We start from the raw sequence: 21,986 nt of genomic DNA on the forward strand, positions 1-21,986 counted from the left end.
AGAAGAGCAGGGCTTCTAACATCAGGAGGACAGAAGAGGGCAGAAATGAAAAACACCAATAAAAACACATCTATAGACAGTTTAGTGAGGGAGCTGAGGAACCCTCCCAGAAAAAAAATCAATACAAAAGACAAAGAGGCCAGGTATGGTGGCTCACGCCTTAATCCCAGCACCTTGAGAGGCCGAGGCGGGAGGATCACTTGAGGTCAGAAGTTCAAGGCCAGCCTGGGCAATGCAGAGAGAACCCCATCTCTACAGAAAAGTAGCCGACATGGTGGCACCGGCCTGTGGTCCGAGCCACTTGGGAGGCTGAGGCAGGAGGATCACTTGAGCCTAGGAGTTCGAGGCTGCAGTGAGCTATGACTGCACCACGGTAGTCTAGCCTGAGACCCTGTCTCGTTCTGGAGTGAGACCCTGTGGCTGCCTGACCATCCTGTGGAGTTTGTTTCTCATTCTGAGTTTCTGCCCTCTCGCTGTGTCCTCCTCTGGTGAAGGGGTGAGGGATTTCTCTGGGGCTCTTTCCTAAGGGCTCTGATCTCCTCCAAGATGGTGCCACCCTCAGGCCCTGTTTTCAAAAGAGAAAAGTCTCAAAACTTTACTGCCTTTCCTTTCTCGAGAAGCCCCTGGAGGGTATGTCCCTCAGAAATGAGGTCCCAGCAGGTGTGGAGGCCAAAGCAGGTCCACCCTGGCCGCTAACCCGGCATGCTGGCTCCCGGGAAGGGCTGAGAGCTCCAGCTCACCTACCGCTCCTTGTAAGAGGCGGTACTTACTGTCAATGCTGCCCTTCGGTCAAACGGCCCTGAGGTTTCCAGGTTTCAGTTGTCCCGCGCACCCCTGAACGACCTTTCCCTATGGTCTCAGCCCTGGGCCTGGGGCTGAGGATGCAGGGACCACCGTCTCGTCTCACTGCTGCCACCCAGACACGGACATGGCTTCTCTTCATCAATCCTTATTACAAGTTTCTCTCTGAGACACTGGGTCCCAGCCTCTTTCTTTGGCCTCTCAGCATCCTTTGACTTTGGGGTAGATCTGCACGGAGCCGCTCATCATGTTTAAAGAGAAAAGAAATGAATGGGCCTCCTGGTGCCCCGCAATCCTCTCCACTGCCCACTGCCACCCAGTGTGTGCCCAGCACTACCGAACTGGAGGCTGGTCTGTGTGACCCAGGTCCCCCTCAAAGAATCGCTGCCAAATGGAAAGGAAGCCGCAGCTGCAGGCTCAGAAACCCGCCTGCGCGCCCCTTGGAGGCAGGGAGGAGGGACATGGCATGTGGGAGCCTGTTGTCTTAGTCCGTTCTTGGAACAAAATACCATAAGCTGGGGGCTTACAAGCGAGCTGCTTATTTCTCACGGTGCTGGAGGCCGGAAGTCCAAGATCAAGGCACCGGCAGGTTTGGTGTCTGCTGAGGGTCATTCCCTGGTTCTTGGCATCTTCTCACTGAGTCCTCCCATGGTGGAGGGACGAGGGAGCTCTCTGGGCTCCTTCATAAGGGCGCTGATCCCATCTACGAGGGCGTCGCCCCGTGCCCTTACTGCCTCCGAGAGGTCCCATCACCCTGGGGAGGAGTGTGATGACTCAGCAGATGACTCTGAGGGGACAGACATTCAGTCCACGGCACCTTTCTAGGGAACTAGGAGGACCCACCTTGTGCTGCCAGGGGCTTCAAATGAGATAATACAAGCAAAGCTCGTAGCCTGGGAAAGGCAGGGCCACCGCGGGAGCAATTCCTGGTATAAAGCAAGACCTGCCAGTCACCTACAAGGGAAAAATAAGCAGTGCAGCTGTTCTCCGGGTCTGAATTCCCAAGCCTGCCACTCTCATCTCAATGCCTGAGATGATGCCCTCTGAGCCATAACGATCCCATGCAAAATGCCTGAAATCCAATCAAACTGGTGGTGTGCTTTCGTAAACTGTAATAAAAAATAAAATAAAAAGCATGCTAAATGCCAGACCTTCCTTTGACACCGCACTGCAAAAGAAATCTACTCCGCAGAGGCCAAGGCCCCTGCTGTTAATGGGGCTTCTACTGACCCTGTGACCTGGAGGCCGCCGCTGCTCCTGCCCTAGCCCAGCCGGGGGCCGTGTCTGCCCCTGCCCCTGCCCCTGCCTCGCTCTGCAGGGCTCCTGCGCTGCACCTGGACAAGCTCTTCTGAAGCCCCTCCCAGCGGGGCTCAGGCAAACATGCAAAAACCTTCCATGCAGCTTGACAACTCCCGACTAACATTTGAGCTCCCCCTGCCTGAGATCCAAAGAAGCTGGGTGCCCCAGGTCCACGATGGCTCCGCTGAACTCAGAGGAGGAGGAGGGTCCACATCTCGCTGGGGGCAGAGGGGCATCACCCTGGCTTGGGACCTCCCACAGGAGAACTCTGAGTCAAAACGGAGACGAAACTCACAGACTTTCTGGAACAGCCAACACCATACCCAGTATCCAGCTCCAGGAGAACAAAAGGGGAGGTGGCCAACAAGCCGTCTGCCTCGAGGCCCAGCCTCCCGCTGTGTCAGTGACAGCCTACGGTCCCTGCTCTGTGCCTTGCCTTTTCCACGGGGCACATGTGGGAAAGGCTCCATCCACACCAGGACGAAGCAGCAGCTCCACCAAGGCCTGCACAGGCCGGGTGCGGCGGCTCACACCTGTGATCCCAGCGCTCTGGGAGGCCCAGGCGGGAGGTCACTTGAGCTCAGGAGTTCAAGGCCAGCCTGGACAACACATTGAGACCCCATCTCTACAAACACTACAAAAAATTAGCTGGGCATGGTGGTACAATGCCTGTAGTCCCAGCTACCTGGGAGGCTGAGGCAGGACTTCTTAACCCCAGGAGGTGAAGGCTGCAGTGAGCTATGATTGCACCACTGCTCTCCAGCCTGGAGATTTTTGAGACTCTGTCTCAAAAAAACAAAACAAAAAACAAAAACATGAAGCCTGGATATGCCAGTTGCATACGCCATTTAGGTGTTTACAGCCTTTTACTCCATATTTAAGAATCCTGTGCACGGTGAGATTGACATCACGGTGGCTTTGGTTACCACTCACCTCCTTCCCTTGGAGACTGTTCTCTGCCAACAGGCACCATCCCCATCACCCGATGGCCGTGGGGCGCCTGCCTCACCCTTTTCTCCCCGCCCTGCTGACTCCACACCACACGTGCTGCCGGCCCATGCCCTTTAAAATACGGACTGTGATGGAGCCACCCTGTGTGGCCCCCCAAGCCCCTCCCTAGCATGGGGTGTTTCCAATCACGTCAGGTTTCCCGCAGCCTTCTCTGAGCTGTTCAGGCAAACCCAGAAATGAGGGGCACTTCCTCCACCAGGCAGGCGCCGCAGCCACACTTGCCATCAACAGCACCAGGCAGGTGCTGCGGCCACACATGCCACCAACGTCACCAGCGACTCAAGTGCAGAAATGCCACATCACACGCAAGTGAGAAACTGGGTTCTGGGCAGGGGCGCTGAGGCCAGCAGGCACCCCAGGGGTCCCCCAGCCCTGTGGAGACCTCGGACCGTGCTGCCCATCCAAGGTGAGACCACTCCACACTGCCAGGAGTCGGGATGGAGGAGGGTTGTGAAGATTCCCCACGCCATGGCCAGGCGCGGTGGCTCATGCCTGTAATCCCAGCACTTTGGGAGGCCGAGGCAGGTGTATTACCTGAGGTCAGGAGCTCTGGACCAGCCTGGCCAACATGGTAAAACCCCGTATCTCCTAAAAATATAAAAATTAGCTGGGTGTGGTGGTGCACCTGTAGTCCCAGCTATTCAGGAGGCTGAGGCAGGAGACAGGCCTGAGGCAGGGAGGCAGAGGTTGCAGTGAGCTGAGACTGCACCACTGCACTCCAGCCTGGGTGGCACAGCGTGACTCTGCCTCAAAAAAAAAAAAAAAAAAGATTCCCTACGCTGTCCACTGGCTCTGTGTGTGTGTGTGTGTCTGTGGCCTGCATTTCCATAACACGAGAACCTCTTCCTAAAACAAGCTCCTTGTGAACCTGACTTTTCTGCAGCCCGAGTGCAGCCTGAAGGACAGCCGGCCCCTTGGGGGACTGCGGATACACACTCTGTCTGCCAGCGGCTGGGGTCTATAGCAGCCACTCTATAGACTGGGGGGGGGGCCTCTGCCGGGGTCTGATTCCCAGGGAAATGCACACACAAGCCACGTGCTCGCCACAAACGCGGCACACACTCAAGCCTGCGGCTGCTGGGGGTGTCCCCAGGCTGAGGAGCCCGCCCTCCTATCAGGCCCTGCCCTGCCCTGCCCGGGCCGGCCCCATGCAATCTGACCCACACTGTGGTGACGTCCAGCACCGAGGCTCGTGGGCCCCCCGCTCTCAGTGCAGGAGCTTGGCTGGCAGCATCATCGCAGGACCCTGGCCACCTGCAGGCACAGTGGGCTACTGCCGCTGCCTTGGAGACCAGGGGGCTCACCTGCCACCTTTCCCTGACTCAAACAGCACTGAGCTTTCACCAGAGGCCATCTCTTTTTAAAGCCTGAACAGATACTAGAGTCTGCTCATGTAAAACAGCAGAGTGGCAGAGAGGAGACGCAGCCACTAGCCTAAAGAGAACATTAAATGTGGTCCAATAAAATCATCAACCCAAACAGCATCTGACCACAGGGATCACGAACGCTCTCGTCAGCTGCGGCGCCAACTCCCAGCCTCTGATCTGGGAACCAGGGCGGAACATCTAGGACGACGGAGCCACCAGCAGGTGGTTCCAGAGCCGACGGCGACAGACACTGCGTGGCTGGTGCTTGCCCTGCTGTGGACGGGGATGGCTACGGGCGGCGGCCTTAGAAGCAGCGAGCCCGGTGTGAGGACGGTGCAGCATCTCACAGCTGCCAACGCAACAGCTATGGCTCGACAGGTCCCAACCCTCTGGCCGCCCTGCCCCGCCCCCGGCTGCGGACCCCTCTACGGGACACCTCAGCAGTGCTGCAACAGGACTGTCTGCGGTGACGGCGGTGACCTGCACCTATGCTGCCCAGGACACGGCCGCCAGCCCACCTGGCTATGAGCAAGGGCTGGACCCACAACTGGCCCAGCTGAGGGGTGGAGGGCTCATCCTATTTCATTTTGGTTAATGGATAAGGTGCAGTGTGTGGTCCATGGCTCCCACACCAAACGGCAGGCTCTGACGCATCTGGATGCCACACCCAGTCCCGCTCCTTCTCCCTTACCACCAAGCACTCACACGCCCAAGTCTCTGCCCCTCCCCATGCCCCTACCTCTGTCTATCATCAGGTCCTGCAGGCACCATCCCTAAAATGCAGGCCCATGCCATTCCCTCTCCCCATGCCCGCCTAGACAATGGCCATCCCCACCGGGCTCCCTGTCTTCCCCAGCTCATGGCAATGAAACCTAACTTTAAGGGCCCTTGTCGCAGCCCCTGACCTCTGACCTTTGGCCTCTGCCAGGACCCCGCTCAGGGACCTCGCACTTTCCGTTCCTCCCCCGCAGTGCTATTCCCCACACTCCCCAGTGTCCTGCACCTGGAGGCCTCACAGCGGAGCTTCGCTGAAGCAGGGTGGTGGCAGCTGTCGTCAGTGCGGGGGAATCACACATGGGATCCAGGCCTGTCCGGGGCCAGCGCCTGGTGTCCTTAGAAGCAGACAAGAGGACACAAAGACAGGAAGAGGGGGCCGAGTGACTGTGGGGCAGAGGAGACAGCGACGCCCTGCAGGCCAAGCAGGCCTGAGATGGCGGCCAGCCCCGAAGCCAAAAGAGGCAGGAGGGTCTCCCTGGCGCCCCGAGGGGGCTTGGCCCGCCACACACCCATCTCAGCCTCTGTCTCCGGAGCAGCAAGAGGATACACGTCTGCTGCTTTTAGCCGCCCAGGCTGTAGACTGGGCTGCCCAGGTGGCAGACACACCAGGCCACTGCTGCAGCATCCCTACGGCCTCTCTAGGAGCAGAAATTCCTCCTCCCACCCTTGTTCATGTCCTGTCTCCTCCCTCGACCTCGCTGGCCTCACCCGCTGCCTCCCCAGCAGCTGACCGCTGTCCAGCAGATGCCGGCCGGGGCGAGTGGTGGTCACGCTCCTCTCAGCCATCGAGAGCATCTGTCTGGGGTGGGCGCGGGGGCAGGTGCCTCGGCACACAAAGCGTTAAGCACGGAGGAAGGGGCGGAGGAGCCCGCATCTGCGCTGATGGCTCACAGAAGGCGTGGGAAGGACGAGTGGGCCCCCTGTTTCTGATGTAATTATCAGCGCTGCAGCGAGGCCGATAACAAACCAGTTCATTAGGAAACCCACTGGAAGCGCTCGGCGGCCGCGTCAACAAAACAACCAGGCGCCGCTCCCAGGGCTCCCTGGGCTCCCTGGGCCTCGGCCGCGGGGCCATTCCGGGCAGCACAGCGAGCGACTCCCAGCCCCTCCTGGCCAGCCAGGCCAGGCAAGGTCCTGGGCCTCCACGGCCTTCCACGGCCTTCCATGCTGCTCCCTCACATCCCCCAGGTGCCTGGGGAGGCCCCGACTATCCCCTTTGTTCCTCCCGAAATGGAAGACGCTTCGAGTCCATCTCAGTGTTGTGAGCTCCTGCAGGAACATGACAAGCAGGCGGCTGCATGCCTGGCTCCAGCCGCCAGACCTGCCCCTCTCCTCCACATGCCAACCTGAAGGGTCCTCAATAGCCACGGTGGTCCTGCTTCTATGCCAGGTGCCACCCAAGTGCTGCTCCATGTCACTTCCAACAGCCCAAGGAGAGAAACTGAGGCACAGCACTAGGAGGGGCGGGTCTGCACCAAGGGCCCCATGAAGGGTCACACCTCGGGTGGGGAGGGCACGCGTGGTCAGGGGTGCAGAGGCCCCAGCCCTGCCATGTCTCCCTGCCAGCAGTTGCTCCCGGAGGTTACAACTCGTCCACCACAGCTGAGGAATGACCACGAGCTGGGACACCCTGAGACGGGAGAGCGGGGGCCTCCACCAGCTCTGACTCAGGGCCAGGCCCCTTGAGGCCGCTCCTCCGGCTCTCCTGTTTCTCCAATGGCTGCTCCCCAGGCTCCCTCGCCAGTGTCCCTCAAGGGGGTCCAGCCCCCGCCTGACCCATAAGCAGACCTGCTCCTTCGCTGCCAGGAAGCATCCAGCTGCAGCCCCAGAACCAGCCCCGTCCATGCAGGATGATAAGAAGACCGGGTGCTGCCAAGCTGGCAAAGGCCCTGGGACCACACCAGGAGCCTCCATCTGGAAAAGCCTGGCCCCTCCTCGGGGCAGATGTGTCCCTCCAGACCTCCTGGGCAGCAGAACCGGGGATAGAGGGTTTGATCTCAGAAGCCAAGAACAGCTGGAGGAGCAGGGAGTCTCAAGACCCAGGTGTCTTGGACAGGGGGGCCCTGTCCCCTGTGGGAGCGGGGATGTCTGCGGACATCTGTGGTTGTCACAGCTGGGTTGGGGCTGCGCCTGGCATGGAGTGGGTGGAGGCCAGGGGCACTGATCGCACCCTGCAGTGCCCAGGAAGGATCCGGCCCTAGAGTCCGCAGTACCAGCCTGGGAGAGACTCTAAACTAGGCCTTCTTTCCAGATCATTCCTCTCCCAGATCTGTCCAGAGGCGCAGCATAAACTCTAGGCAAGAGCCAGGACAGGCAGCTCACTCTGCGCCAGCCCGGGACCCGCTCCACATGCTCTTAGCTCCAGAGTCTCCCCACATTTCTGTGTGACGTGACTCCTCCAAGGCCCACCCGTGAGAAGGGGCCCCAAAGGCCTCATCAGGGACAGAGTGACAGGGAAGATCTAGGAGAAGGAGCAAAGGAAACACATTTCACGTGGCAGTTTACGGCGAACACGGTGCGCCCAGCCCTGCAACACCGTCAATCAGAGGGTCAGTGAGGCAGGAGCCACAGGCAGGGCGCAGGACGGCCGTGAGCCTCGGGGGTGAGAGGAGTGCCTGGAGTTTCTGGAGCCTCAGTGGGCCCTCCTCCCTCCCACCCTTCCGCAGCCCCCGCCTTCTGCCGCCTCCCCCTAGGCTTCGGGTTAATCACCCAGAGCTGGCGGCCTCATTACCAAACAGAAGGAACACACAGTTCTCCCAGGCAGCAGAAACAATTTGGTTGGAATTTTACAGTGATTAAGTTCAGTGCACCCCAGGGCTGGGGTTTTAGGAGAGGCTGGGTTCCTGCTGGAGCCCCCACCCCACCCCAGCCTGGATGCGGGAGGTAGGGGGGAGATGGGTGGCGCCAAGTGGGCGGTTTCCAGGAACGGCGCCTCTGGGGGATCCAAGTCACTGTCCCCTTCCCAAGCTCAGCAGAAGCTCTCCCTGCCACACACCTCCCGAGGTCCCCGGGGAGGCTGGCGCACAGCAGGCCGCGCTCGCAGACAGCTGACACAGAACCAGTGAAGAGTGCGTGTCCCCCTGGCCTGCGAGCCCGGCTTCACATCTCGTGCTCTGTTTAATCCTGTGGCAGAGGGGTTTGGGGACGCCGTTGAGTCCTGGGCTCTGGAGAAGAGACCCCTTGTCTCCCGGCACATGCACCACCCACCACGGGGCCAGCGTGAACACGTGCTGAGCTAATCTGACATGGCGTGAAGGCCTGTAGGACTAACTCAAGCTCAGAGTGAAAAAGGCTGGTGCGTGCACATTTCATTTCCTTGAGTGAAACGGGAGCATGCTTTTGATATGGCCCATTAGTAATTCCACTACAAAGCCTGCCTGCTGGAGCACATGCCGGGGGAGTTCTGCTCTGAGACAGGGAGTCGCCGCCTCTGGAGACCCCTCCAGCCGCCCCCGCCAGGCTATTCACAGGACACGTGCCCAGGACACGAAGCTGCTGGTGCAGGAAACACCTCGGGGGCAGGGGAGGCGTGGGCTCCCTAGTGCCCCATCGGCCAAGTGGGGTGAGGGAAGCAGAGGAAGGCCAAGGGTGTGCTGGGCCCAGCCTCCTGCTGTGTGACCTTGGCAAAGTCACTGAACTACTCTGGTCCTCCCAAGGTGACAAGGCCCAGAGGCAGCACTTGATGGAGGTGGGTATTGTCAGCAAAGCAAGCGAGAGAGAGAGATTGAGAGTGAGAGAGAGAGAGAGTGAGAGAGAGAGAGAGGACATTACCACTGAGACAGCTCTACTTGAGAAAAGAGACTTCTCAAAACAAAGCCAGGACTGCACCCTAAGGCCCTGAGGTCAGGCTCGGGGCGCGGTGTGTGGCTAGGGGGGCAAGCCTGCTGCCCATCTGCAGGCCTGAGGCCCTTGGGCCCACCAGCTCTGCATTCTCACCACTCTCTGGCAGACCCGGGGGCTGGGACCCCACCCGAGCACACAGCAGGTGCTCAGCAACGCTGGGCTGGGCTTCTGGAACCTTCCACTCTGCCTTCTCTCCAGCACTGCCTTGACCGCTCAGCAGGGGAGGGAAGGAGCCAGGCTTTGGGGTCTTCACAGTTCTTTTTTGTCTTGTCCCCCCTCTTTTTGTGGAGAACGGGGTCTCACTATGCTGCCCAGGCTGGTCTTGAACTTCCTCCTACGTGGCCTCCCTAAGTGCTGGGATTACAGGCGTGAGTCGCCGTGTTTGGCCTTTTGTTTGGTTTTTAATTCCCATTCTGAAAACAAAGCAACGAAGCTGTCACCACCACCACCAACAGCCTTTCCCGCTTGGGAGCTGTGGGGAGCTAGCTGAAGAAGCACCCAGAAATGACCGAGCCCAGCCTCCCCAGAGGTGCACTCCTCTGACAATGAAAACAGGAGCGTGTGAGTTTTTTTAAAGTACAAAAAAAGAACCACACTGAGAAGTTAACGTGTATTCTTAAGGTATCCCAAATTCCATGACATTAAGCTAGTATCAACCAATGGGGGACACATCTCCCCTTCCCAGTTTGAGAACCACGACCCCACAAAAAATGGGGTAACAATAGTCACAGTCCATAGTCTATTTTTTCACTTAAAGTGCTACGCCCATCTCTCCATGCCCAAAGATACAGAGCAAAACCCACAGAGCAAACCCATTTTCATGGGTGTATGATATTCCACCAGCTGAACCCATCCCCCAGTCACAGAATTTTCCACTACAATAAACGAAGCACAGCCATCCCTAGACATGGAACCTGTCTGCTCTGAGACAGGGAGTTGCCTCATCTGGAGACCCCTCCAGCCGCCCCCGGAGACCCGTTCCAGGAGACACACGTGCAACCCATGGCAGACGGCCTTCCAGAAAGGCCACACCATTTTCATAGTGGATTACAGTTCCTGATTTCCTAAGAACTGATCTAGGGGAGGGATGTTTCTGGAGGGTTTCAGTGAGAGTCACGTGCCCTACAATTCACCAAGTGTGCGATCCAGGAGCTCTTCGTGTATTCACAGAGTGGGGCAACCACCCTCGCAAGCACAGGCAGAGCACTTCCATCCTCCAGAGAAAACCCAGCCCCATCCGCTGGCACTCTCCAGCCCTGGCACCCACACACCCACGTCCTGCCTCTGAGCACCGGCCTGTCCTGGACATTTCGTGGACACGGGGTCTCGCACTGCGTGGCCTCTGGGTCAGGCTGCTGTCACTGGGCACGGCGTCCTCAGGGTTTACCCTCGCTGGAGCCAGGCTGGCAGGAGAGGCCAGTTCCCATGCGCCACCCTAGGTTCTGCAGACCGAGGGTGACGGGCTTCCTCTGCAAGGCCACACAGCACGTGGTTCTTGGCTTTTTGGGCCAGGTAGTCTCTGTGCAAACGACTCGCCTCTGCAAGGCGAAGGGGACACAGACGCCCCCTCCACACCTGGGTGTGGCTGTACACACGGGATGCTCGTTTATGGAGTGAGGCTCAGTTTGGTCTGGCTGTCACAGGTCACACACCCTTTTAACTGCCCTCCCATCACGACCCTCTGAAGATGTAAGCCTCTCGCTCAGTTTGCAGAAGGCATAAAGTTGCCTGCAGATCTGAGCCCCAGCTCGCCAACGCATGAACACAGACACCCAAAATGCATAGGGCCCAGCCAGGGCGGGGGGTAGCTTCTCATCTGTCAGCTCCCGAGTATAAAAATGACAGAAAAGGGGGCAACTGGTGGGGGAGGCGGGGGTCGCTGGGAGTCAAAGAAGGTGAACAAACCAACAAGCAAAAAGGCCTCTAAGCAAGTCGAGGGGGAGGAAGGCCTCCTCCTTGGCTCTCTTCTGAAGAATGTGCTCCAAAGAAAGTGATCCAAAGTGCAAACGGGATGGGGAGGTGGACTGGCCAGATGGAAGCCAGAAAAGGGGGTTTCTGGGCTGCCCCTTCCCTCCAATCAGGCTGCACATAAGACCTGGACAGGGTCCGAGCACCCCCACGCCCTGACCTGGACCATTCCCCTGCCCTTAAACGCTCCTCTGTCATCTGTGCGGCAAGCCGCTCCAGCAGCCTCTCCAGCCTGGGCTGCTCATGGGAGCAGAAAACCCCGCCACAGTCAGGAACCGGCTGCCCTGCCAACAAGCCTGAGAGTCCCCGACCCCACCAGATGGACACAGAGGCCTCGTGGCTAATGACACTCTGAGTGAGGCCCTCGCCGCCCAGACCAAGCCTGACTACACCAGGGGGTGCCCGAGCAGGGGCTGGCACGGTGGGGCTGGGGGCTCCAGGAGGGAGTCCAGGCCCTGGGCGCCCGCCTGGAACCTGACGTGTTCCGCGCTGCACGCCGCTTGCTCAGCAATTTCACGCTGCGCCGCCTGACAATGTAAGCGTGGCGCCCAATCTAAGGCTGCACTTTCCAAATGTCACTTGTTTGTGAACACATGGCTGAACCCCAAATTGCTTTTAATATCTGGGCAGTCCCCACCACCCCGCTGTAGTTTCAGCTGTGACAGCGATGTCACTAAGGCCACCTCCAGGACAAGCCTCGGCCCCAGGGCTTACAGCTCAATCTGCTGCTGGGCTGGTCACAACACCCGCAGCGTCCCCTCAGGAACGCAAACACACAGGCACACGCCCTCTCAAAACAGCCACAGCCCTTAGATCAAAGAGCCGAAATCCCGACTTTCGGATCTCTCTTCCTTTAGCTAAGCCCAGAGTCTTCACCAGAGATATGAGACGTTTTCGGAACTGAGTCCTGCGGGCACCTCTCAAGTCTTTCCTGCTGGAAAGTCCTGCTCTTCTAAACTGAACTGAAGGCAGAGAAACAGCCAGAAAAATAAAGGTTAGCTCATTCGTCCAGACCAGCGCGGCCAGGAGCGATGTCACTCAGGCCACCTACGTTGTTTCCATTTTTCCAGCAGCCAGGCGACAAAAGCAAAAAGAGCTGGCGTGCCGCGGTGGCTCACGCCTGTAATCCCAGCACTTTGGGAGGCCGAGGTGGGTGGATCACCCGAGCCCAGGAGTTCTGCATCGCCTGGCCAACATTGCAAGATCCTGTCTCTGTAAAACGGAAAACAAAAAAGTAAAAAGAAACAGGTTAAATTCATTTTATCTTTTTAATTTGAGACAGGGCCTCACTCTGTTGCCCAGGCTGGATGGAGTGCAGTGGTGCAATCGTAGCTCACTGAAGCCTTGACCTCCTGGGCTCAAGCAATCCTCCAGCCTCAGCCTCCCAAAGCACTGGGATTCTAGGCGTGAAGCCACCGTGTCCAGCCAAAAACCATCTTAATTTTATATACATACATATGTATACATGTATATATACACACACAAACACATATAGTATACATACGTACATATAAAATTGAGACATACATATACATACACACGCACATATAGATACACACATATATAAATATATATATATATTTTTTTGAGACAGTTTCACTCTTGTTGCCCAGGCTGGAGTGCAATGGCATGATCTTGGCTCACTGTAACCTCCACCTCCCAGGTTTAAGCGATTCTCCTGCCTCAGTCTCCCCTGTAGCTGGGATTACAGGCATGTGCCACCACGCCCGGCTAATTTTTTGTATTTTTAGTAGACACAGGCTTTTGCCATGTTGGCCAGGCTGGACTCAAATTCCCGACCTCAAGTGATCCGCCTGCCCTGGCCTCCCAAAGTGCTGGGATTACAGGCATGAGCCACCACATCCAGCCAAGGTCTGACATCTAGAAAATGCTGGGAGAGTCAGAAGACTCCGGATCTGGCCCTGTGGTCTCTCCTATCACACCTGCTCCCATGACTGGATCTGAGAAGAGTCCGCTGTCTGTGCTGACCATGGGCTGGAGGAACTGCAAGTCTCCACAGTGGGAGGGGTGCTGGGAGGAAGCACCTGCTCTCACTCTGGCCAGCCAGGCTTGGCGGGGGATGACCCCGTCTGCTTCGTCGTGAGCAGTCACATGGCCCCTGAACCAGAGGGAGACACCGGGAGGGGTTCAGGCTGGGGCTGTCTCCGCGGGGAAGACAGAGGGGTCGGGAGGAACTGAGTTGTTCAATGCTACTCAGAAACAGCAGCCCTGAGCTGGGGCTACGCAGCTGAGCCTGGCCTGACAGGACAGCTCAGTCTTCCTTGGGGGCAGCCAGGAAAGGCACCCAGGGGACTGCAGGGACAGCCCTGGGAGGACACTCCCTGGCCCCCAGCCCCGGACAGGCAGCCAGGAAAGGGATAGACCTGTGACAGGCACCTAGACAGCTTCCTAGCTGCTTCCTTGCTGGGTCCCACACTCCCCCTTCTGAGGCTTGGGGTTCGTAAGGCTTCCATGTCCCGTCACTGGGACTCCAAGGCAGAGACTACGGAGGAGGGGTGGCCAGCCAAGGCAACCTCATCCCACACATGCCCAGCAGCAGCTTGTATGGGCTTCCCATCCATCCAGTAGCCTCCCACGCCCTCCACGTGGTCAACAGCAGCCACGCAGACAGCTGCACGTGGCGTCAGAAGGTGAGAACAAGTCAGATGCCAATCGCTGGCTAACGATCGGCCTTCTGAGACCAGGAACGAGAATCACCGGGAAAAAAACAAGCGAGGGCCACTCACTGCGAGTCTCCCACAGGCACGCTAAGCTCTCTATGACCTCCAGGGACCCCGCCAGCAGGAAGCGCCAGGCTCTGAGGAGCTGGGGGTGCTGCCACCGACGGGGAGGCGCAGAGGGATAAGGGCAGATGCCTGAGTGCACTTCCTGCCCGGCCAAGCAGCCCCCAGGAGAGCGATGTCAGCGAACAACCCATCCTCAGGACCACGACGGCCAGGAGACACCCAGGGGCCAGCCAGGAGGGGGGACAATGGTGCCAGCGGAGGAGAGACCCCAACCGCAAGACCTGAGCAGTGGGCCGCACCCAGGAGGCCCGCGCAGGCCACTGGGCAGCTGGTGTACAGAACGTGCCAGAGAGGGCCCTGGGCCACTGTCGTCCACCCGACCCGCCCAGCTCCTCTCCAGTCTTCAAGGTGAGGAGCGTTCTGGGCAAAAGCTCTCTGAGGAGCCTAGAGACAGACACTGGTCAAGAGTCCAGGCCCTGGGCTGAGCGTAACAACTGCTGGACAAGCTGTGGGGGTGTGGCTGCGGAGGCAGAGAGGAGCCGCCTCCCGCCCTGCTGGGCCCTGTTCCCAGCTGCAGGCTCTTACCTGAGTGGCCACTTTGCCGTAATCAATCCACCGCAGGGTGGCGAAGTTGGTAGATTCTGCGCAGTTGAACCCATGATTGAAGCCAGCGTGGTAGCCATAGGGAAATGTGATCATGAATTCCCCGGCCTCTTGCGTGATCTGGAGGGAAAGGGGACGGGTGACGGCAGGGCCACTGGAAGTGCTGCAGGGGGCAGGGATGGGGCTGGAGGACTTCCCAGTGAGTGCCAGGGAGCCTGGCTTCCGAGCCCATGGGGTTGCACAAAGTCAAAGGAGGCTCCACGGGACTCCAGGGGCTCCATTTCCCACGAGGCTCACGAAGGACACGGTGAGCAGCCGCATCCACAGCTCTGCGGCCTGCACTCGGCTCCTCCGGGCCCCTCCAGACCCCAGCAGCCCCTGCCCTGCCCCAAGGCAGCCGTCAGCATCACCCTGGCGGGAGAATAGCAGATGGAGCTGTGGCTGGACGCGATGCCTGTGAGCGTGCCTCCAGCTGGACCTTCACAGAGCCCGTGAGCATGCCTCCAGCTGGGCCTTCACTGGGAGCGACGGGGGCCTCCTCCTTTGGAGGTGGCTGAGTCACACAGTCACTGACATGGCCTGAAGCAGCTGGGGCTGGGGTCGAGGTGGGTGGTGCTAGCGGCAGCTTTAGAGTGTTCCGAGGACAAGACACGGCGTGCGCTCAGGACAGCCTGCTGCCCTCGCATGAGAAAGGAACCACCACTGCACGGGCAAAACACACCGGGAAGGGGGCCCAAGACACGCTGCCATCCCACGCCGTCTCCCCATCACATCCCAACAAGAGGGGCTCCATGAGGTCGTGGAGATCCAGAAACACCTGCACGCTGTGGGCAGGACCCAACACCACAGATCAGCACCCTGGAGAGCGGGACGACACGTCCAGATCCAGGTCCGATTCTGAAGGTCAGCCCATTAGACTCCACAGGTCTCTGAACCAGGACCCCCTAAACTGAGGAACTGAGGTGCGCGTGGCTGGGGTGGGGCTCACAATGACCACAGACCCAAGGTTTCCCAACAACGACCCCAAGGCCTGGAAGAAAAGGCGGGGCTGCCTACCAGTGCTAGTGGGCTGCAGCCTCCTGCCCTGGGAACCCTCCCCACTCTGGGGACACTTGAGATGACCACGCTGACCCCCCACTCTCTGTTCACTGCTAAGCCCATCAATAAAGCCTTTGAAAGACGACCGTCCAGAAAGATCAACGACAAACTTGGAGCCATCACTCCCACCTGCCATACCCCAGGGCTCAGGCCAAGCGTTTCTAAGAGGTGGGACTGTAGGCCTAATCCACAGACGTGAAAACTGAGGCTCATGGACTAGAAGTGAGTGTCCTTGAAGTGAAGTGGGCCCCTTGTCTTTATTCAACATCCAGTAAAACACACGGATTACAGGCTGCTCAGAGTTCTGGGTGTAACCACGGCTCCAGAGTAACAGACCTTGCTGGGCACCCGGGCGCCACCCCCAAGCCCTCCGCCAGGCCACCCCCACCCGACCACGCACGCGCTCTCAGTCATCAGGGACCTCGCTCCCTCCTAGGGGGTCAAGTGAACGTGTTGTATGGCAGCGACACGTGCCTGGTGTCTGCCACTGGCGTGCGTTTGTGAGATGTGTTCCCACCGTTGTGTGCACCAGGCGGCCACTCCTTTTCGTTCCTAAACAGGACTCAGTTGTGCGTGGGTCTGTGGTCATTTATCTATCTCATGCACAGATCTATGGTCATTTATTTATCTTCCTGTTGATGGATGTGTGGCTGTTTCCCGCTGGGGGCTCTTGTGAAGAAAGCTGCTAAGAACACTGATGTACCAATCTTCCTGTAGACGTATGTTTTCATTTCTCCTGAGTAAATACACAGAGTGCCACTGCTGGGGCACAGGGTATGTGCTTCAGTTTCCAAGAAAGCGCCGAGCAGCTTTCCACGGCCACGGCCCCATGCGGCACCTGCCTGGCTGTGAACGCCGTGCGGCTGCCCCTCCTCACTGGCATTTGGTGGCGGTGTTCTGACGTGGCCATCCTGGGGCTGGCGGCATCTCCTGACTGGCTGCCTCTCTTCTACCGATACCGGGCCCCGACGGTGCCCTTCATTGCTGCACCTCCTTCATAAAGCATCTGTTCAGGCCCCTCATCCCGAATCACTGGGCGTTTCTCTTCTTACCTTTCATTTGTAGGAGTTCTCAGGCCTGCCGATTATTACTTATTCCTCCAGAAAGATGAGCAGAGATCGCTGAATACGCTGAAGTAACCAGCAGGCCGTCAGAACTGGCGAGGCTTGCAGAAGCCAGCCACAGCGTCAGACATCAGTCAGGGCCGATGCAGCTTAGAAAAACACTAGCCCTTAAGAACACGATGATATTTTTCTTTTCAAATAATTAATTGCACCAATCAAGGGAAGTCAGCGTGCATTAAGTTATATTTTTAAATTCACGTGAATTTGAAGTGACAGCCACATGCAGCAGATAGAGCATACGGCAAAATATCGGGGTGGGGCGAGCACACACGCCCCTGAGGCCCCGCCCCCACCATGCAGGGCGCAGGGGTTCTCTGGGCCGACTTCTCCCCACTACACTTGGAGCTCTGTGAAATGAGGGCCAAAGAAAATTAAGATTTGGGCCTTTTTCAAAAAATGTAATTACTGGGCCAGCACGGTGGCTCACATCTGTAATCCTAGCATTTTGGGAGGCCAAGGCAGGAGGAATGTGTAAGCCCAGGAGCCTGAGACCAGCCTGGATAACATAGTGAGACCCCATCTCTAGGGGAAAAAAGAAAATTAAAAAAATTAAAGTAGATGCCATTACTGATTCCTTTATGCTATTTGAGCAGACTTCGGAAAGCCTTCTCCCCACCACTTCCTCTAAGGCCAGCTGACACTCCCCGTCTCTTCCACAGGCCCATTCGCATGTGGCAGAGGACCAGACCTGCAGGCACGAGGCACACTCAGAGCCTTCAGGGATCCGCTGGGCACCCAGAATACCGAGATCAAATCCCAAATGGGGGTGATGGCGGCAGAGAGCCAGGCTCTCAGGGATGTCAGGACCTCATTCCCCTGGCCCAACCCCTCCCGTGAACCAAGGCCTGGAACAGGAAATGCTCTCGGTCAGGACAAGAAGATGACGTTCCTGCGAGGAAACCTGCGTCCTGGCGGCTTCATTCCGCACCCACGGCATCTGTCTTCCATGTCACTGCTGTCAACATTATCCGACAATCAATTAGAAGGTGCTGGGATGATGAATAGGCTTCACGGCAAAGTCGTCAGCAGTGACAAGACGCAGCCCCAGACACCAGGCATGGAAAAGGCCCGGAACGCAGTTTCCTCTGTGAGCTCTTGCAGAATAAATGAGGGAGTCAATGGCAGATTACAGAAATACACACTTTTAATTATTAAAAAGCTCTGCTATTGATCGGCTTTTTCTCCTAGAAGTAAATACCATTACAAAGATTTATAAGTGGAGTGTGGGGAGTCACTGATTTGAAGGCTGCCAGGAATTCAGATGAGGGGACCCACACACGCCACTCTCCAAAAGGGATGCTCATCTTGAGCCCGTGGTGCCTGAGGGGCTGGAGGCCAGTCCCCAGGCCAGGTGGCAGAGGGGCTGTGTGCTGCAGTGGGACAGGGGCCTTCACTGTGGCAGCCTCTGGAGAAACTGGCGCCCGGCCCACCAGGCAGCTGACCGGGGTGGGGAGGGTGGGGCGGAGTGGCTGCCCTGCCCGGATCCTGCCTGCTGCCATGCATGGTGCCAGCAGCCGCTCCGGGGCCAGGGGAGAGCCACCTCTGGGTCAGGTTCAGGGACTTTACAAACTGTAGCGCGATAGAGACGCTGACCTGGGAGTCCAAGGCCACCCACTGCCTGCCCACACCTTCAGTGGGCACGCCCCTCCAGGAAGCACCACTTTGGAGAAGGTTCTAGACAAAGCAGCCGGAAAATCAGTACTTCTCACTTCCCTGAGCGATGCCGTGTTCTGTCTCATTTTGTTGGTAATGAATGATGTTCCAACCAGAAGGCGGGGGAGAAGAGGAAAGGCCGGAAGCCTGCACTTCTCCGAGCGAGATCAGTGCAGTCTGATGAACGCCCGTGGCGGCTGGGAGGCGGCCTCCTGGTTGCAGCCCCGCCAGGAAGAGCAGATCCCTGATGTGTGAGCTGACGCTTTGGCGGTTTGATTGAAATGTCAGAAGCAACTTCCGGCTGGCTGACACTGGAGCCTCGCCACAGAGCACGCTCACAAGCCGGCACATCACTCTTCCCGCGGCGCCTCCTGAGCTGGGCTCCCCAGCTGCTCCCCACTCCTGCCCAGCACCCAGGGCTGCAGCCCAGACCTGCCTAGAAGGTTCCAGGCACGCGCCTCTTGCCTGGGCAGAGCTGGGGACACAGGCCGAGCCTCTCCCGTGCATGAAGGCTTCTCCATGGGGAAGGAACTGCCTCGAGTGGGTGCAGTTGCTGGGTCAAGAGCACAGCTTGCTCTGCTCCTGGGACGCCAAACCCCAGCTGTCCATCAATCCGGGTGCAGGGAGGCCCTGCCCGCCTGCGCTCTGCAAGCCAGACACCCCCCACCCCCAGCTGCAGGTCTCCTCCATCGCAGCCTCCGCCAGCAGCCCCTGAAGCAGCACACTAAGTGAGTTCACAGTCTGCACAGTGCAGGAGCGCCCCATGAGTCACTTCTACACAGGCAGTTCTCACCAGGTGACATGGGCCGTGGGGCGCCTGAGAGCGAGGGTGTGGCCTGGGGCGGTGGGAAGCTGCGAGAGACCCTGCCCTCTGTTTCTTTGGCAGCTTCCCGCCAGGCCAGCAGGGGTCGCCCTGACCTTCCACCCCTGCAGCCCCTGCAGAGGGGCGTCCGATGGCCACAACCAGGAGGAGGTTTGGTTTGGTTTGGTTTGGGAGGGAAGGTTAACACCTCACCAGATTCAAGCTCTACCACCCTTTCTCCCCCGTGGAAGAGCTGGAGGCTAACTGCTAACGTGGCCCTCCTCTGGCTTGCTAGCCATTGTTCTAGAAACTTCTCCAGGGTGAAGCAGCTTGTCTCCTGGGGTATGTGTGGCCACCTGGGCCCAGGCCCAGCACCCCTCCACCCACAGGCGTGCAGGCCCTTCCCTGTACGCACCCGGCTGAAGGGGATCCCGTACTTCTTCAGGATGATGGGCGAGATGAGGGTCATCTTGTGCCGAAGAAAGGCGTCGCAGCCCTGAGAGCTCCCGGGAAAGAATCCTAGGGCAGAAAACACAGGCATGGGTCTCCCGGGCCATGGCCGGCGGGTCAGTGAGGACGCTGCCCTGTGGGTGAGCAGGCCCTTTCTTAGCACGGAGAGCGGGCACGTGGGAGCAGGGAGCATAGCCGGACCTGCCCTTGGTTCTCAGGGCCCAGTGTCCGCAGCTTGGGGGGGAAGGGGAGGACGCAGGGGAGCCGCCCCACAGTACCCTGCTGTACACTCGCTGGAGGCTGACAGTGGTGATGCCCTCTGGCCTCTGCACAGTGACCACGTGAACGGACGCCTGGACTCATCTCCGCCAAGCAGCGGGGGCAGTCTGGAGCCTCCTCACCATTCGAAGGACCAGGTTACTCATGTGACAAAGTGCCCACCATGGCACACACCTGGGTCCCTCACAGGGCACAGCTATGTAGAGACCTCCCCTCCGACCTCCCCCCAGAGAAAATCCACTGTACAGCGGCCCCCACGGTATGTCAGTCACCAAGAGAGCACAACCCTGGGGAAAGACACGGTGTGGCTGCTCTCCTCTTGGAGATGATGTTCTAGAACCAGCCCAGCCAGGGACAGTGGGGGTGATGGTGGGAGTGACAGTGGGGGGTGACAGTGGGGGTGACGGTAGGGGGTGATGGCAGGGGGTGACAGCGGGGAGTGATGGTGGCAGTGACGGTGGGGAGTGACGTGGGGGTGACAGTGGGGAGTGACGGTGGGGATTGACGGTGGGGGTGACGGTGGGGGTGACGGTGGGGTTGACGGTGGGGAGTTGACGTTGGGGATGACAGTGAGGAGTGACGTTGGGGGTGACGGTGGGGAGTGACGTTGGGGGGTGACGGTGGGGAGTGACGGTGGGGGTGACGGTGGGGAGTGACGGTGGGGGGTGACGGTGGGGGGTGACGGTGGGGGTGACGGTGGGAGTGACGGTGGGGGTGACGGTGGGGAGTGACAGTGGGGGTGACGGTGGGGGTGACGGTGGGGAGTGACGGTGGGGGTGATGGTGGGGGTGACGGTGGGGGTGACGGTGGGAGTGACGGTGGGGGTGACGGTGGGGAGTGACAGTGGGGGTGACGGTGGGAGTGACGGTGGGGAGTGATGGTGAGGTGACGGTGGGGAGTGATGGGGTGACAGTGGGAGTCACGGTGGGGGTGACGGTGGGGGTGACGGCGGGGAGTGACGGTGAGGGTGATGGTGGGGAGTGACGGTGGGGGTGACGGTGGGAGTGATGGTGGAGAGTGACGGTGGGGAGTGATGGTGGGGGTGATGGTGGGAGTGACGGTGGGGAGTGACGGTGGGGAGTGATGGTGGGGAGTGATGGGGTGACGGTGGGGGTGACGGTGGGGAGTGATGGTGAGGGTGACGGTCAGGGTGACGGTGGGAGTGAGTGGTGCTGCCTCCCCTTTGTGCACCTGCCGTCAAGGCCATGAATGAGACTGAGCACCTGCCCCACACACAGCACCACGGGTGTCCTCTGCCACTGCAGGGGTGAGGAAATCGAGGCCCAGGCCACCAACCAACTCACCCTCGGCCCCAGCACCACCAGGAAGTGGCAGAGCAGGGCCGACCCTGTTAGGCTGGGCTGATTGCACGTGTGTGGGGCTGTATGCCCAGGAGTGCGCGCCACAGCTGACTTAAAACAGCGCCTGGAAAGCAGGCACTCAGAGCAGTGGCTCGGCACCTTCCCAAACCTCACAGGCAGCCCGGGCGGGGTGGTTCACACCAGGAATCCTAGCACTTTAGGAGGGCGAGGCAGGTGGATCTCTAGAGGCCGGGAGTTGGAGACCATCCTGGCCAACATTTCGAGACCTTATCTCTACAAAAAAAATAAATAAATAAACCAAACTTCCTAACTAGCACAGTTCAGGGACGTTACCACATCACAGGTGAAGATGTGTATTCGGGGCTGAGGTAAGGACGCCCAGGCTGCCCGGAAGCAGCTGCTGAGACCAGACCCTCGGTGTGCAGCACAGACCCTATGCAGAAGGGCCTTCCCTGAAGCAGCTGGTCACCGGAGCCAGCACAGAGGGAGCCTCCTCTCAGGCACTTCCTGCCCCACCACCCACTCTGCGAGTGACAAGAAGGAGGAGGCCAGCCCAGGAGCAGAAGGACCCTGGGAGGAACCCCCGGGTGAAGCCTGGCTCCAGGACAGACTTCGGAGCCTGGGACCTGCTCCCCACCAGGGCTGCTGGCTATTCCCAGGCTGTGCCTACGTCCCTGCCCCGTGGCGGTAGAGAGGTGCTGCCCTGTGGGTGACAGGAGGTGTGGGCATGTCACGCCTACAGCAGATAGGGAGCCCACAGACGTCCCCTTCTGCCAGGACGGACCTGCAGCTTCGGCCGGCCTGAAGGCCCTTCGAGAAGCCTGCACAGACCTCAAGCGCCT

At 59.0% G+C, this 21,986-nt stretch overlaps 1 protein-coding gene across 5 annotated transcripts in view; it reads right to left on the reverse strand.

The window, feature by feature from the left end:
• KDM4B (lysine demethylase 4B) overlaps positions 1-21,986 on the reverse strand; it is a 177,022-nt gene that overhangs the window by 47,603 nt on the left and 107,433 nt on the right. For all 5 annotated transcript variants that reach the window (XM_021676633.2, XM_021676631.2, XM_064382046.1 and 2 more), the window contains 2 exons: positions 19,509-19,612; positions 14,399-14,536 (listed from right to left, as the gene is read on the reverse strand). In XM_021676633.2, coding sequence (XP_021532308.2) covers positions 14,399-14,536; positions 19,509-19,612 — 242 coding nt within the window. The remainder of the gene's footprint in view (positions 1-14,398; positions 14,537-19,508; positions 19,613-21,986) is intronic.

The sequence above is a fragment of the Aotus nancymaae genome, unplaced genomic scaffold (assembly GCF_030222135.1).
Source record: "Aotus nancymaae isolate 86718 unplaced genomic scaffold, 86718_ANA_hifiasm-v0.15.2.pri h1tg000028l, whole genome shotgun sequence".
Classification (NCBI taxonomy): Eukaryota; Metazoa; Chordata; class Mammalia; order Primates; family Aotidae; genus Aotus; species Aotus nancymaae.